At 31.1% G+C, this 13,753-nt stretch overlaps 2 protein-coding genes across 2 annotated transcripts; both read right to left on the bottom strand.

Moving 5' to 3' along the window:
- On the bottom strand, positions 393-2,787 carry LOC109350630. The gene is made up of 2 exons (XM_019591855.1): positions 2,438-2,787; positions 393-645 (listed from the first exon to the last, which is right to left on the bottom strand). The coding sequence occupies exons 1-2, from the start codon at positions 2,785-2,787 to the stop codon at positions 393-395; spliced, it is 603 nt and encodes a 200-aa protein (XP_019447400.1).
- On the bottom strand, positions 6,036-9,152 carry LOC109351409 (GDSL esterase/lipase At2g23540-like). The gene is made up of 5 exons (XM_019592912.1): positions 8,835-9,152; positions 8,226-8,356; positions 7,716-7,964; positions 7,211-7,466; positions 6,036-6,468 (listed from the first exon to the last, which is right to left on the bottom strand). Exons 1-5 carry the CDS (start codon positions 9,091-9,093, stop codon positions 6,245-6,247), a joined length of 1,119 nt encoding a protein of 372 aa, XP_019448457.1. The 5' UTR covers positions 9,094-9,152; the 3' UTR covers positions 6,036-6,244.

Raw genomic sequence — 13,753 nt, 5'->3', positions numbered from 1 at the left:
GCTTGCCAGTCAAACAAACCTCATAGATCTTCTTAGGTCGTGCAGTTTGAGGAATTCCAAGTACCATATTGGCTGAAACAAGTTGATATAAGATTTTGAAATTTAAATGTCCATACCTAGAGTGTCATAACCAACTTTCGTTCAATGGATTCCATGGCTGAAAGGCATTTCACTTCAGCATCTTTGATGTCTACTTGAAATGTCCTATTCTTGGTCAGCTTTCTTTTCAGGATGAGTCTTTTCGCAGCATCAAACAACTCACAGTGACCATCTTTCATTATTGTAGTAAATCCCTTTTACACCAATTGACCAATACTTATTATATTTCACTTTAATCCAGGAATGAATAGAACATATGAGATCAAGGCATTTGATCTACTCTTCCTCATGATTTAAACATCACTAGTTCCTTCCACTCTCAATGTGTTGTCATCTACAAACTTTACTTTGCTTTTCCTACTTGGATCAAAATATGAAAGCCACTCCTTCTGGCTAGTCATGTGATTTGAACATCCTAAGTCAAGATACCATGACTCATAGATGTGTTCTACATAATTTGTGACCATGAGAATCAGTGGTTCTTCCTCAAGTTCTTCTTGTGCTGTGAAAGCTTCCTTCTCATGATTATTCTTCTTGCCTTTGTCACTGAAATAGCAAATAGTCAAAGGATGTCATTATAACGAACCTACTAATTTTTGATGAAGACAAGGTGTTCTATCGAATCTTGAAGACTTAGACACCACAATAAACAACATACTGAAAACTCAAGGTCATCGTCATAGAACTTAGGATTTCTTTTTATATTCTGGAGTCCTAAGATGCTTGCCTAGTATTGAGTTTAGGTTAGATAAACCCAAGATGGAAGTGTCTCACATAAACTCTAAAATAATAATTATATAGGTTGAGGCATCACATCCACATCTACATATATGATAAGAAAAGATTCATGCATTTACATTAGGCATACATGGTTTTGTGCATAAAGGAATTAATCATTTCTAAAAATTATGTTGCATGTTCATTCATCATATAGGGTGTTTACCATATAGTTAGGAAAAACAATTTTCAAACAATATTAATCGATCAACTCATCTGATAATCGATTAAGTCTTGTTGAAATCCGTTAATCGATTAAAGAAAGGTATAATCGATTAAAAGGAGTTATAGTAGCTAACCTCCTAGGGTTTTGCTTATTAATCAATTAAGCAAGTTATTAATCAATTAAGTCATAATTGAAAAATTGTTTTCAAGAAACACGTTAATCGATTAACATACCTTATAATCGATTATTGTCAGTTGCAATAAGTTATGAACAAAAGCTTTTGAAACATAACAAATCAGTTTATAAAGGAGAAGTTTTCACACTTTCAATATACAACAAAAAAGAACAAAAAGAAAGAAAAAATCAAGATTCATTGTGCTTAATTGTCATAGCTATCTTGTTGATGTTTGAGAAGTTTTTCTTACATACATTTACAAGAGATAAAAGAGAAAGAAAAGAGAGAAAGTCTTTTCCAATGTGCTAAACATTTTAATTCAATTGAAAGACCATGCATGATTTCCACATATAGTTTTTAGGACTGTTTGTGAGATCTTCTCTCAAGCATTATATAGCTGAATTCAAAGTCTGTATCCACACAATTATGTGTGCAAAGTAACTCGACGAATTTTCTGTAATTTGAGGATAATTCTTGTGGTGTGTGGTATCATCACAAGTTGAGAATCGATCGTCTTCGAGAGGTAGGAAGTCTTGATTCGAGCGATAATTTCGGATGGGGCCAAATTACGCGAAAGGTGTGGTATCCAAGTAGGCGTTGTTAGTGGTCAAACCGAGCTTGGTGGCTCAACGGTTTCAAGAAGGAAGTTTCCGTCTAGGATTATTTGAAGTATGATTGTAATTGAATATACATTTCTGATAGTGAATAAAAATCTCCCAGATCAACCGGGAGGCCTAGATGTAGTTTGCAAATGGATCCACAAATGAACCAGGATAAAATCATCAAGCACATTTTCTCTTTCCCTATCTCTTTACGTTTCTGTCTTTACTTGCTTTCTGAGTTTATTTGCATTTTGTGATTAAGTGTTAATTGTTGTTAATCTCTTGATAATCACGAATCAATATTAGGATAGTAAAGATCAAAATTCATCACTATTTTCAAAGCAAGAAAAGTCTATTTTTCAAAGAGTAAATAACCAGTATAATTGATTAATGTGTTGATCATAATCGATTAATACAATTGTCTTTAATCGATTAACCTTGTTGATAATCGATTAACTACAACAGCTTTGTATTCTGCACAGATATCAGAAAAGTGAGATTAGTAATCCACTACACCTATTTACCCCCTCTAGGTGTGTTCTTACCTCATTTCTCTTATCAAACTTATTTTGTTTTTTATTCTTTCTTGACCATCTTCTTCTATCTGAAGATTATGACCAATCAATATCACTTTTGCCTTTTTTCCCTTTCCATCTTTTGTTTCTTTTTATTTCTTCATCTCTGAAATGAGTTATCTTGAGGGCTTGGTCATAATTCTTGATGAGATTTCTTTCAAGAAGCCTCATTTCATGAGCTTCCAATGAGCTCTGAAGTTCCTCAACCTGTAATCTAGAAACATATTTTGACTCTTTTATGACTATAACAATGAAATCAAACTTCTGAGGTAATGATCTCATGATTTTCTCAATGATCATGAGATCTGACACCAATTCTTCACACCCCTTTATCTGGTTGGTTATTGTGAGTACCTTTGTGAAGTAGTCACCAACCTTGTCATTCTCTTCCATTTTAAGTAGTTTATATTGTCTTCTAAGAGTTTGGAGTTTTACCTTTTTGATCTTGTATCCACCAGAATAGCTTCGAATCAAGATGTTACATGCCTCCTTTGTAGTGGTTGCATTATGGATCTTCTCAAAGTGTGTGTCATCAACACATTGATGAAGAAGAAACAATACCTTGTTGTCTTTCTTCTTGGCCTCCTAGAATATTGTCCTCTGAATTTCAGTAACTTCAGGACCAGGTGCAAGAAGACCCTCCTCAAACATATCACTCACTTCTTGGAAACTAAACAACACCTTCATTTGTGTGTTCCATCTATCCCAATTCTTCTCTATCAGAATGGGAAGAATTATAGATGGGAGATTCCCTCCATTTCCAACCATCTTGAAGCCAAATATTGTCTTTAACTTCTCAACCCTTACACGCAACTTCCACACCTCTCTCAACAGCTTCAAGGTAATGCTTTTCTTAAATAGATAATTGACACACAATGAATTCAAGTTCACTTCTACACACAATAAAGGGATTTCAAAAGGGATGAGGTTGTATATATATGAATTGTGGTTCTAAGGTCCTTTATTAGATTGAAACGTGTTTTGACACCAATTTTTAGAATCAGAACAAAAGAATAGAAGAAGGAAGAATAAAAAAACTTCCTACTTATAAAAAGTGTACAAAACAGAAAAACCGGAATTTTAAATTCCGAACCAGAAATAGTAAGTTTTAACAAATTTAACTAATTCTTCACTAATACATCTAATCAATCACTAATACATTTGGATTACATTTTTCCTAACAATATTAACCTTTGCCTTTTTTAAAACAAATGAGTGTGCAACAAATTTTGTTACCTCTTTTATTTACTCAAAAAGGAATGTGTGACATTTTGTTGTCCACGTAAGAAAAATGTTCATTTCTCTTCTCAATTTAACTTACAAAAGTTCTTATATATTATACGATCATTTTTCTCATTAAAGATTGAGCAAGTACCACATGTAACATATATACAAGTAAAAGAATTTATCCACTAACTAGTTATGAGGTAATGCTCTGGATATAAATGATTTAATTTCATAACAATTTTAAAATGCAGAAATATTTAATGTAATAATCCTATTAAAGATCTTTTGTACCATATATCAAAATTTTAAATTATTTTTACATTATATTTAAGATTAATTTTCAAATAAAATTTTCTATATTTTTATAAATAATAAAAAATTATATTTTTTAACAATTAACGGAATCAATAATAGTACAAAACATTAATAAATTGGTATTCAATCGTCATTAGTGATATAAAATTAAATTTATACATATTGTGTTAAGAAACGCCAACTTGATTTAAGAGGCCAGTTAGAATTTTGACATTATGAGAAGTTCTTTTTAAATAGCCCATCTTTTTTATGACAGAAAACAACCATGACATTGTTAGTCTGGATATCCTTCAGTTTGAATGTGTAAATTATTTGAGAAAAAAGTTGTTGCAGAATCTAGATTCACATAGAAGAAGGGTTATGGATAACTGAGTTCCCTAGCTGGATTCGGGGTTATCGGCCTTGAAGGCTATTGGAACTTGGGTTGCTTGGATGAACCGAGAAGTTATTGGCCTTGGATCTACTTAGATGGTAATTGAAAAATGACTATCTTGAGTAGGTTTAGAGCAAGGAAGTAAAGATGACATAATGTCATTTCTTTATGAACTGTTTCACCTAGTTATACTGTAAGGTGGAAAAGATTAAACTTTAAGTGGAGGTGTCACCATTTTGAACAATATGACCTTGTCCTTTCAACGGCCTATTAGTTTGATAGTATTGTAGATTTGAACTACATTTGTCGTGTTTAAGGATGACAATGTGTCTGGATGAGTTTGACTAATGCTCCTAAACCTGACTCATTGCTTCATTTTTTAGATCTAGACCTATGTAGATACCTGTTGAGTCTGCTATATACAGGTCTTTGGGTACCCAACAGATTCACGAATATCCGTAAATTCATAAAATATTAAAATTAATTACGAGTAATTTAAAAAATTGTGCATTTATTTCCTATGATCCTATGTTATTTAGGCAACCAAAAGGAGAAAAACAATAAAATAGTTATAAAACATAACTTAAACATAGTTTAAATGGACTATTAAATATAACATATTTTACTCAAACAAACATAAAAAACAAAGTCAATACTTTAAAATTATAATGGATAACTTATTTAATAAGAATTATTTAATCAACAAAAATTACAACACATATATGAATTAACCACATAACATCATTATTTAATAAGATAATAATCACATTTATAAATTAACAATATAATATTATATGTTACAATTATGATTAATATGATACATATATATAAAGGTAGGAATAGCGGGTTTGAATACCTCATTACCCAGACCTAGCCCCGTTTAGCAGCGAATCTAAGAATTTCAAGTTCCAATTTCTCACGGGTCCAAAAGCATAGACCTAGATCCTACTCGTTGTGGATATTATCTACGGGTACCCACATGTCCTAGTACTCGTTGCCATCCTTAGTCGTGTGGGCAAAGTGAACTTATCCACTACATAGGTGTCATATCCTTGCATGTGAGTGAAAGCTTTTGGGCATAGCATGCATTAACCTGACCTTGTATTGAAGTTGACATCCTTTCCCTTGATTAGGTCAACATTCTTGAACATGATTGACAATTGTATAGATTGGATCTTGTCTATCCAAACATGATCATTAATCATATAAACCAGATCTTGTTTGCTCAAAATGCCTCAAACTGATGTTGGTATTGGGTGAAATAAGATTAATATATATAAAGAAGAAGAAGAAAATATATGCAAAGAATATATTATGATTGTGAATAAAAGATTATTGTAATTTATCCTTGAACTTCATTAATGCATGTAACTAAATAATAGGTAATTTTACCTTAAAAAATAAAAAATTAAATAGATGGTAATGATGTGAGTTATAGGTTTTTTTCCTTGTTTTTTTAATATATTTTGTATCTTTTCAGACTTTTTTAAACTACCTAATCAAGAAACTAGTATTAGAAAATATCTACTTCCTATACCTATGAATTTTATTACAAAATCTTCATCATCAAGATCATGACAGTCACGCCAAAATGAAATCCTCCCCAGTCCCGATATCAAATTGAAACTAGTCACTATCCTTGGAGTACGGAGATGCACTGAAAGGGCCAATTGTTTACATGTCAATGTAATTAAAACCAAGAATCATAATAAATGATACATAAAAACATTAAAAAAGAAAATGGGAGAAATCAGGATAATTGTAAAATTACAAGCAAGTCAATTGTAGAAAATAGAGCAAGCACTCACGCCAGAAGTTGTTGTTAACAGCAACAGTTTGATACACAACATATAAACAAAAATATAAAGGGGAATGGAGTGTATAATTGTGTAAACATTTTGAGGTACATAATCAACAATATAAATGATCAAATGATCAAAGATCTCGAAGTTGCCTAAGATTAACAGGAGATATATATCTCTTGTCTCCGTCAAGTAGCTGTTTGGCAATGATTAGGTTTGAAGCTTCGCTTGGATGGTAAGGATCCCAGAACACATGCTTGTACCTATCTGTGCATACACTAGAACTAGGCCCACATGGAATTATCCCTGCAAATTGACCCCCATTTCCGCAACATGCTCTACTTGATGTTGTGAATCCTGCAAATTAATATTTGATTAAAAGATTAAACTAGTGTTGACTATACTTTCCTTTCTTTTACTAACATTAGTGAGAGACTCGTAGCTTATGTTAGAACAAGAGATGTATAGTGTCGTGAAAACCTACAAGCTTATGTAAAAACAATTAAATAAATTTAAAAAAAACAAAATAACCTTCTATCTTGTCTTACACAACTTTGGTATGGAAGCTAATAACATTTATATAGGAGAATATCAGCTTCATTTTTATTTGGCCCTATATAATAATTTAAAATTTAATATACATTCCAAAAAATTAAAAATAATATTTAATTTTTTTACAATAATAAATATCACTCTTATTCTTATTTAGGTCTTACACCTTACACTATTTATTTTTCATCCTTTTTACTTTGAGGTCCATATTTTCTAATATGAATAACTACAATAATGTTCTTATAGAATGAGTATTCTTAATAAATAAGAATCTTACAAATGAAAGAAAATATTCTTATTTCAATTTGAGTGATGTAGGAATGAATCTTCAGGCTCTAAATGGTTTTTTTTTGTTTTTACCTTTTCATTAATCTTGTCATCCATGGTCTCCATTAACTCCCTTCTTGTTAAAATGGGAGGTATACAAGTACAAATGTCATTTATTTTTTTCCAATATGTATGTTCTTTAACTCTATGTTCAAAATTCATTTGATATTTTGAATGAAGATTATAATATATCATAAAAAAGAAGAAAGGAACTGCTTACCATATTTATCATAATTTTCTATGAGTTCCATCACTAAATCGTACACATTTGCAAGGACAAAGGTGGCACCAGGAAGGTTGTCATTTAGCTCAGCAAGCAAATCTTTCAATCGGGCATTATATTGAAGTGCAAGCTTGTTAGCCAAATCCACACACTGATTTTCATTCAGCTGATTTATTGTCTTTTGGTATGGTATACAGCCTATTGGACCAACGTTGCCAATAACAAACTTCCTAGCATCCATTTTGTAAAGTCTCTGCAATTCAAACAACCATAGTTTTCATTTCCATTATGAAAATGATATATATCTTCCTACAAATTCTCTTACACTATATGAAAAGTAACATAGTCATAAAGTGATACTTTATTTATTAATGATTGATTTATAAGTGATATCATCATCTTGTGATGTATCAAATTGCTATAAAAACAACAAATGATGTGGTGGTCTAGACTAACTGGTGATTTTGTTTAGTTATTGTGAAATTTAGATTGAGATGCATACAGTAAGTTGGACCCGGAAATGATTAATCATGTCATCTATAAAAGAATCTGGGCTTTGGGAGATTCTGGCCCCAATGGAAAGAATTGGAAGAAGATAATTGTTGAGAAAATCATTGGCCCCAACAGTGATGGAGAAAATTGATTGCTTCGATATGTATTGTTCGGCTTTAGATTCACCCAGCAATTTGTCAATCTGTTTTCTTGTTATGCTGAAATAATCTACTTGAATGTCCATTCCTATCCTATTCACCTGAAATGAAACAAAAATTATTCTTATTAAATATTTTGAATAAGACTAAAGAAGTAAAATTATTATTATTTTTTGTTACAAGAAACAAAATTATTTGGTTACACTACATGAGAAAAGTGTTATTTTTTGGCGATGACGAAATTACAAGAAAATATATATATAACTGTGTAAGGGTAGCATAAAAGTATTGTGTCATTGTTCAATTTTATTGTAAACTAGGATTAATTAGGAAATAGTTATAGGGAAGTTACAAATACTGACAAATATTCTTCCGGTTGCATTCAGAATCCCTCCTCCTCCTGAAGCATAATTCACTCCATAGAGTATAGCTTTGCCAGTTGCATTGGGGGCCAAAAATGGGGCAGCAAAATTTGGTTGTCCTAATTCCTCTCCTGAAAAGGTTATTGAATAAAAAGCAAAGACATTATCAGAATCAAATGTAAGCCGTTTTTGTACCAAAAGGTGTGTCAATTGTTTGTTAACAAGCATAATTAAAATGTTGTTTGTTTAGCTACACAAAAAAGTTTTAATTATTTGTTAACAAGACAGTATATATGTTGAGAGGGTAGTCACAAACTCCAAAAAAAATTAATTTTTTATCTGATCAATATATTTAGTAGTATAAAAAATAATATATATATATATATATAGGATAATAAATACTGTAGTATTGAAAAGTCCAATACTAAACCAAGATGATGAGAGATGACATAAAAAATATCTAATACTCATAATTTTGAATTAATTTTTAATAAATAAATTTAAAAATTAAGAAAAACAATTATATTATATTCTAGTAATAGACTCTCCAATGAAAAAGAAGTGTTAGAATGAGGCACAGGATGTATGGGAAAGAAGAAATAATATTACCTACTATGTCACCAATGGTTCTTCCATTGGTGTATCGGCCAGTGGGGTTTCCTCCAGAGGCCTTAAAATCAATACCATTAGGAGGGATATTTGCCTTTGAAAGAGTGGACAAATAATTGTTGTTTCCTGCATCCACCAAGGAATCTCCAAAGATGAAAGAGGCTCCTAAGCCACTCTTTTGCGCAGCTGCATTTCTATAATAGCTCAAATTTACAATAACAATTAAGTGGACCAAGATGTTATAACACTTTAAAGTCATGGCTTTAATGCTTCACAAGGCTACACTTAAAGAAGCACTAAAGCACCGTTGCAAGAAGCATATCCGACGGTGAAGTTTATAAGGACCGATTTTTTTGTCTTCATAAGAGAAACTTGTTAGTTTGTTTAAACGAAGTTAAAGTTGGTTTGACACTTTTTTAAAGAAAAATATATGTCGAAATTAGTAGGCAAGTTGGTTACTAATTTTCATGCGGTTGGTCATCAAATATGAGCAGATTCTAAACGTTCAGTTATATCGGAGATTTTGCTTTTACAATAAGCTACTTCTGTAATCAAAATCATAGTAAGGAAAATCCAAAAGGTCAAATCAACAGGAAAATAGTTGAATTGGCCTGATATTAATACAACAATTATAATTATAGTAGTTATGTAATCATATAAACTGATTTTTATTTAAATCATACCTGTTATATAAACCTTTAATTTAAAATTACAAAATTTTAACTCAAATGCAATCATTGCACTTGTTTATACTTCAAAAAAATCATATATTATTAAATCACACATTTTGTTTTGATAAATAATTTAAATAAAAATATTTATCACATTTCTTATTAGCTTTTCACATTAATGTTAGTATAATATTTAAGTATGAGTTTGCTAACTAAATCCACCTTACTCTAAGAAAGGAATATTTAGCAGCGTGTACCTACAAAATTGGTTAAAAATATTCTTCACTATTTAACTCAACCTAAGTTTTATCCCAAAATTATTATAGTAAAAACCTAAAATAGAGTTCCTTCGAAGCCTAACTATCATGTACTTTTTCTGCTAGCCTACCAGAACAAACAAACCTCTCACCTCTCAATATACACACAGTGCACACACATTGATAGTTCCTCCATGTAGTTGGTTTCCTTCACTTTAGTTTCTTCTATGTGTGTCTTCCCCAGTCTCTCTCGCTGTCCAATTAAGCAAATTAGTGTTGGATGTTTATCCTAAAATTAAAAAATTAAGCAAATTTATAAACAAACAAATGGAACATGGGGGCAGGCTGGACCAATGATTTTGTGCATAAATTGATTCAGGCAAGATCTAATTAAAAAGGAAAAACAAGATTCTGACATTGAAATTAGAAATTGATGAAAAGAAGGAGGTGGCAACATTGTTCTATGATACATACAAAGGTGTAACCGGTTCAAGTTTAAACCATGAAACCAATGGCACTAAACCGAACCAACTATAAAATGTGGTTCAATTCAATTTCACAGTTCGATTCTATTTTTTTTAAGGACCGTTTAAGTTCGGTTTAGTTTATAGTTTTTAAAATTTAGGAAACTAATGAACCGCATATTAAAGAAATAAATTTTATTTATTACTCACTCACTAAATTTAGGAACTGAATTAAACCGTTCAAGTTAGATTAGCAATTTTACATGAATTTTATTATTATGTATGTTACTAAATTATTATATATATTATTGTTATATATGTTACTACTTACTGAATTGCTATACATATGTTCAACTTTCCAAATGATTTAATAATTTGAAATATATCTTCTAACTTTTCATGATATTGAGTTTAAAACTAGCCTATACTATAAATTATTATATGTTAATGTTATAAGTGTTAATAATTCTCATATGATATTAATTATAAATTATATTGTTATATATGTTACTAATTGCTATATATGTTATTAAATTGTTATATGTTACTATTTTTTTGGTACATCGAAATAGAGAAAACAAAACTACACTAAAGCAAACAGATCAATGTCTAAAACATGATCCACTTCTGAAGGTCATTATATGTTACTAATTATAATCGTACAATTATATAATTATTAATTGTGATACATGTTGCTAATTATGGAATCTAATAATAGTAATATTTTTTCTTTTATGGACAAACAATGTTTCATGAAATATATTTTAAACTTTTAGTATAGGATTTTTTATATAAAAAATAAGGAACATTGCGAATTAAACTGAACCATTCATGACTGATTCGATTCCTACAATAAAATTTATAATTAATTGAAGTGAACCGAATCATATCTTTATATTCAATTTGGTCACTGAATTATACTAAAAACCAAACCTATTAGACTCGGAATGGAGCAAAGCAAACCAGCGTGAAAGAAACCAGCGGAATGGAGCAAAGCAAACTGAGGACAATACACAGTCAAAGAAACCAGCGTGAAAACCCCTGTGGTGCCACTTTCTCAGTGGAGGAAACCGGCCCTGTGTGGATGTGAAAGGTTTACCTTCTGGACGGCTCCTCTACTACATACCCATTGAAATTACAAAAATGAATTGGAAGCGGAGGGTTTGGGTAGGAAGACAACTTTATTTTAAGTTATTTAATATAATAACTTTGGGATAAAACTTAAATTTAGTTAAACATAGTAGGATAATTTTTGACCAATGTTTAATAATGTTCCTTCAATGAGATGAACATATGTTAACAAACCTCTATATGTATATATAAATTTCATAGATATAAAGTTCAATTGGTATATAACATACTACTATATTAGTATTTTAATCGGTTCGATGACCGATATGGTGTGGCCATTAAAATCACAATGTGCATGGTTTTTCTTTGATATTGTAGACACACTTTGATTAAGTAAATATTGAGGCGAATGTATCTATCTACACCTTTACATATATTACCTTACCATCACAATTATACTTCAATTTTAATACATTAAAGGTGCTGTCTTCCGACAAATGGGATGGTAAAGTAGCAATTTTGTTTTGAAGTGGATGGTAAAGTAGCATTGTTCTACCAAAGGTCATCTGCATTCAACAACCAGAGAAAACAAAGTTTTTCCAATTTCTTTCCCTTTATAATTTTCAAAAAGTTCAAACTTAATCCTGTTATGTCTTACTATCATTTGGATTTTGGAGTTTATAAACATTTTTTTCGTTTGTTTTGTTTTTTTCCTAGCAAGTTGATAAACAAGAGTCCAACGATGGCACATTTTGTGTGGGTTGAGTATACTCCATTTAGAGCTGTAAATGGGTTGTCTGATTAAACCCACAACATTATAGCAGAGCCCAAAGAACAGTTGCAACTGCCAACAAAAATCAAGGATACGAGCGGCCGAAAAATATATATTCAAATTGATGAGACATATTTTTATGAATTTCGTTCTGCACCCACCTTTTTTGTTTCACATCCAGATATATTTTTGGATGGTCATCTGAAAGGGCTTATTTTTTTAAATATAAAGTGAATGCAATTATAATAATCGAATAAAAATTATGAAAATATGAGTTAATGTGTATGTAAGTATTTGTATGAGGTATTATTCTTAACTTTGGTGTATGTTAAATGTAAAAATATTTACTAAGTTTGTAGTGGATGTGGATTGCGTCTCAAGCTAATTTCTACTTGAAGAAGCTTGGAGTTTTCGTTTTGGAAATTACTGAATCCTAAATCCTATGGAGACCCAAAGATTAGTCTTAGAACCATGTTTGTGGGTAGTGTCAAACACATAAATTTTATGACACGAGGGAAATAGTACTAAAAGTGTCATGAGCTATTCACAAATTAATTATTCGATCAGCTTGTTAAATACTCAATTAAGTCTCTTTGTTTTATTATACAAGTTGTAGTAGATAGATTTTAGGAACATGAGGTGATTCAACAAAGCCCATGATGGATTAGCCCAACTTCGAAAGATCTAAACGCAGTGTGTAAGGCATCAACTAGTATTAACCCAAACATACAAACATAATTATTGGAAAATATGTTATCTATGTTTATAAAATGATTTAAAATTCATTTATTTATTAACTTTTTAATCATAAAGTTGATTAAAATTCTAAACTTGGACTTCATACAAACTAAACTTTAATGTAATGTATAACTAACTACATACTATCAATAAGGTATATATCTACATTGTCATTACTGTAGATCAACAACTTATTACTGTCTACATATTCATAAGTTGGGTTAACCTCTTAAACATATACCAAAGGACGTTGGTTCAAGTGGTACATACTTGATTCCCCTTAAGCAAGAACTCGAGTTTGAGTCTTGTGGATGGAAAAAATGTATGTTTGGAGAGTTAGCCCCACGTACCTGTGGATGTTCCCGGCTCGGACAGGATTGCCTCCAGTGCGATGATACATATGGGAAACCAAAAAAACCTCTTAAACATATACAACATGTCATCTTTCCAAATATTTAGTTCAAGATATCTTCTTACATTTTCAATAAGGACTTATCAAATGTGCAAACAAAATAGCGTGTCGACTTTAGCTTCTTCAACCAACATGAAGCACATGAGGTTGGTTGAATTATGCATATTTTTTATGTAGCAATTGTAATGTTCCCACTTTTAGCTTTCAAGCTATATATATATATTGTTCTTTATTAGAACACAAAGATGTGGACAGTGGTTGATCAGATGTTGATGAAGGGGTGGAAGGTAGTCGTCAAGCAGCAGGAGGAAGTAGGAGAGCTGGACCCGTCGATGGAGGTACCTGAAAAGGTTCTCCGACGATCAAGTCAGTGTATGAACTTAGTGAGTGAATAGTGAAGACAAATATCAATAGAGTGAGTAATGTTAGAGAGTGAAGAGATTAAGATACTTCCTGTTGGTGGAGATCCCTATTTATAGAAGGGAGAGTTGACATTGGGCTCTTGGCTGGTGGTGCGACGCGTGGCCGACCAAA

This window comes from Lupinus angustifolius, chromosome LG06 (assembly GCF_001865875.1).
Source record: "Lupinus angustifolius cultivar Tanjil chromosome LG06, LupAngTanjil_v1.0, whole genome shotgun sequence".
Classification (NCBI taxonomy): Eukaryota; Viridiplantae; Streptophyta; class Magnoliopsida; order Fabales; family Fabaceae; genus Lupinus; species Lupinus angustifolius.
Note: the sequence above shows the minus strand (reverse complement) of the source record. Positions and strands in the feature narration are given on the sequence as shown.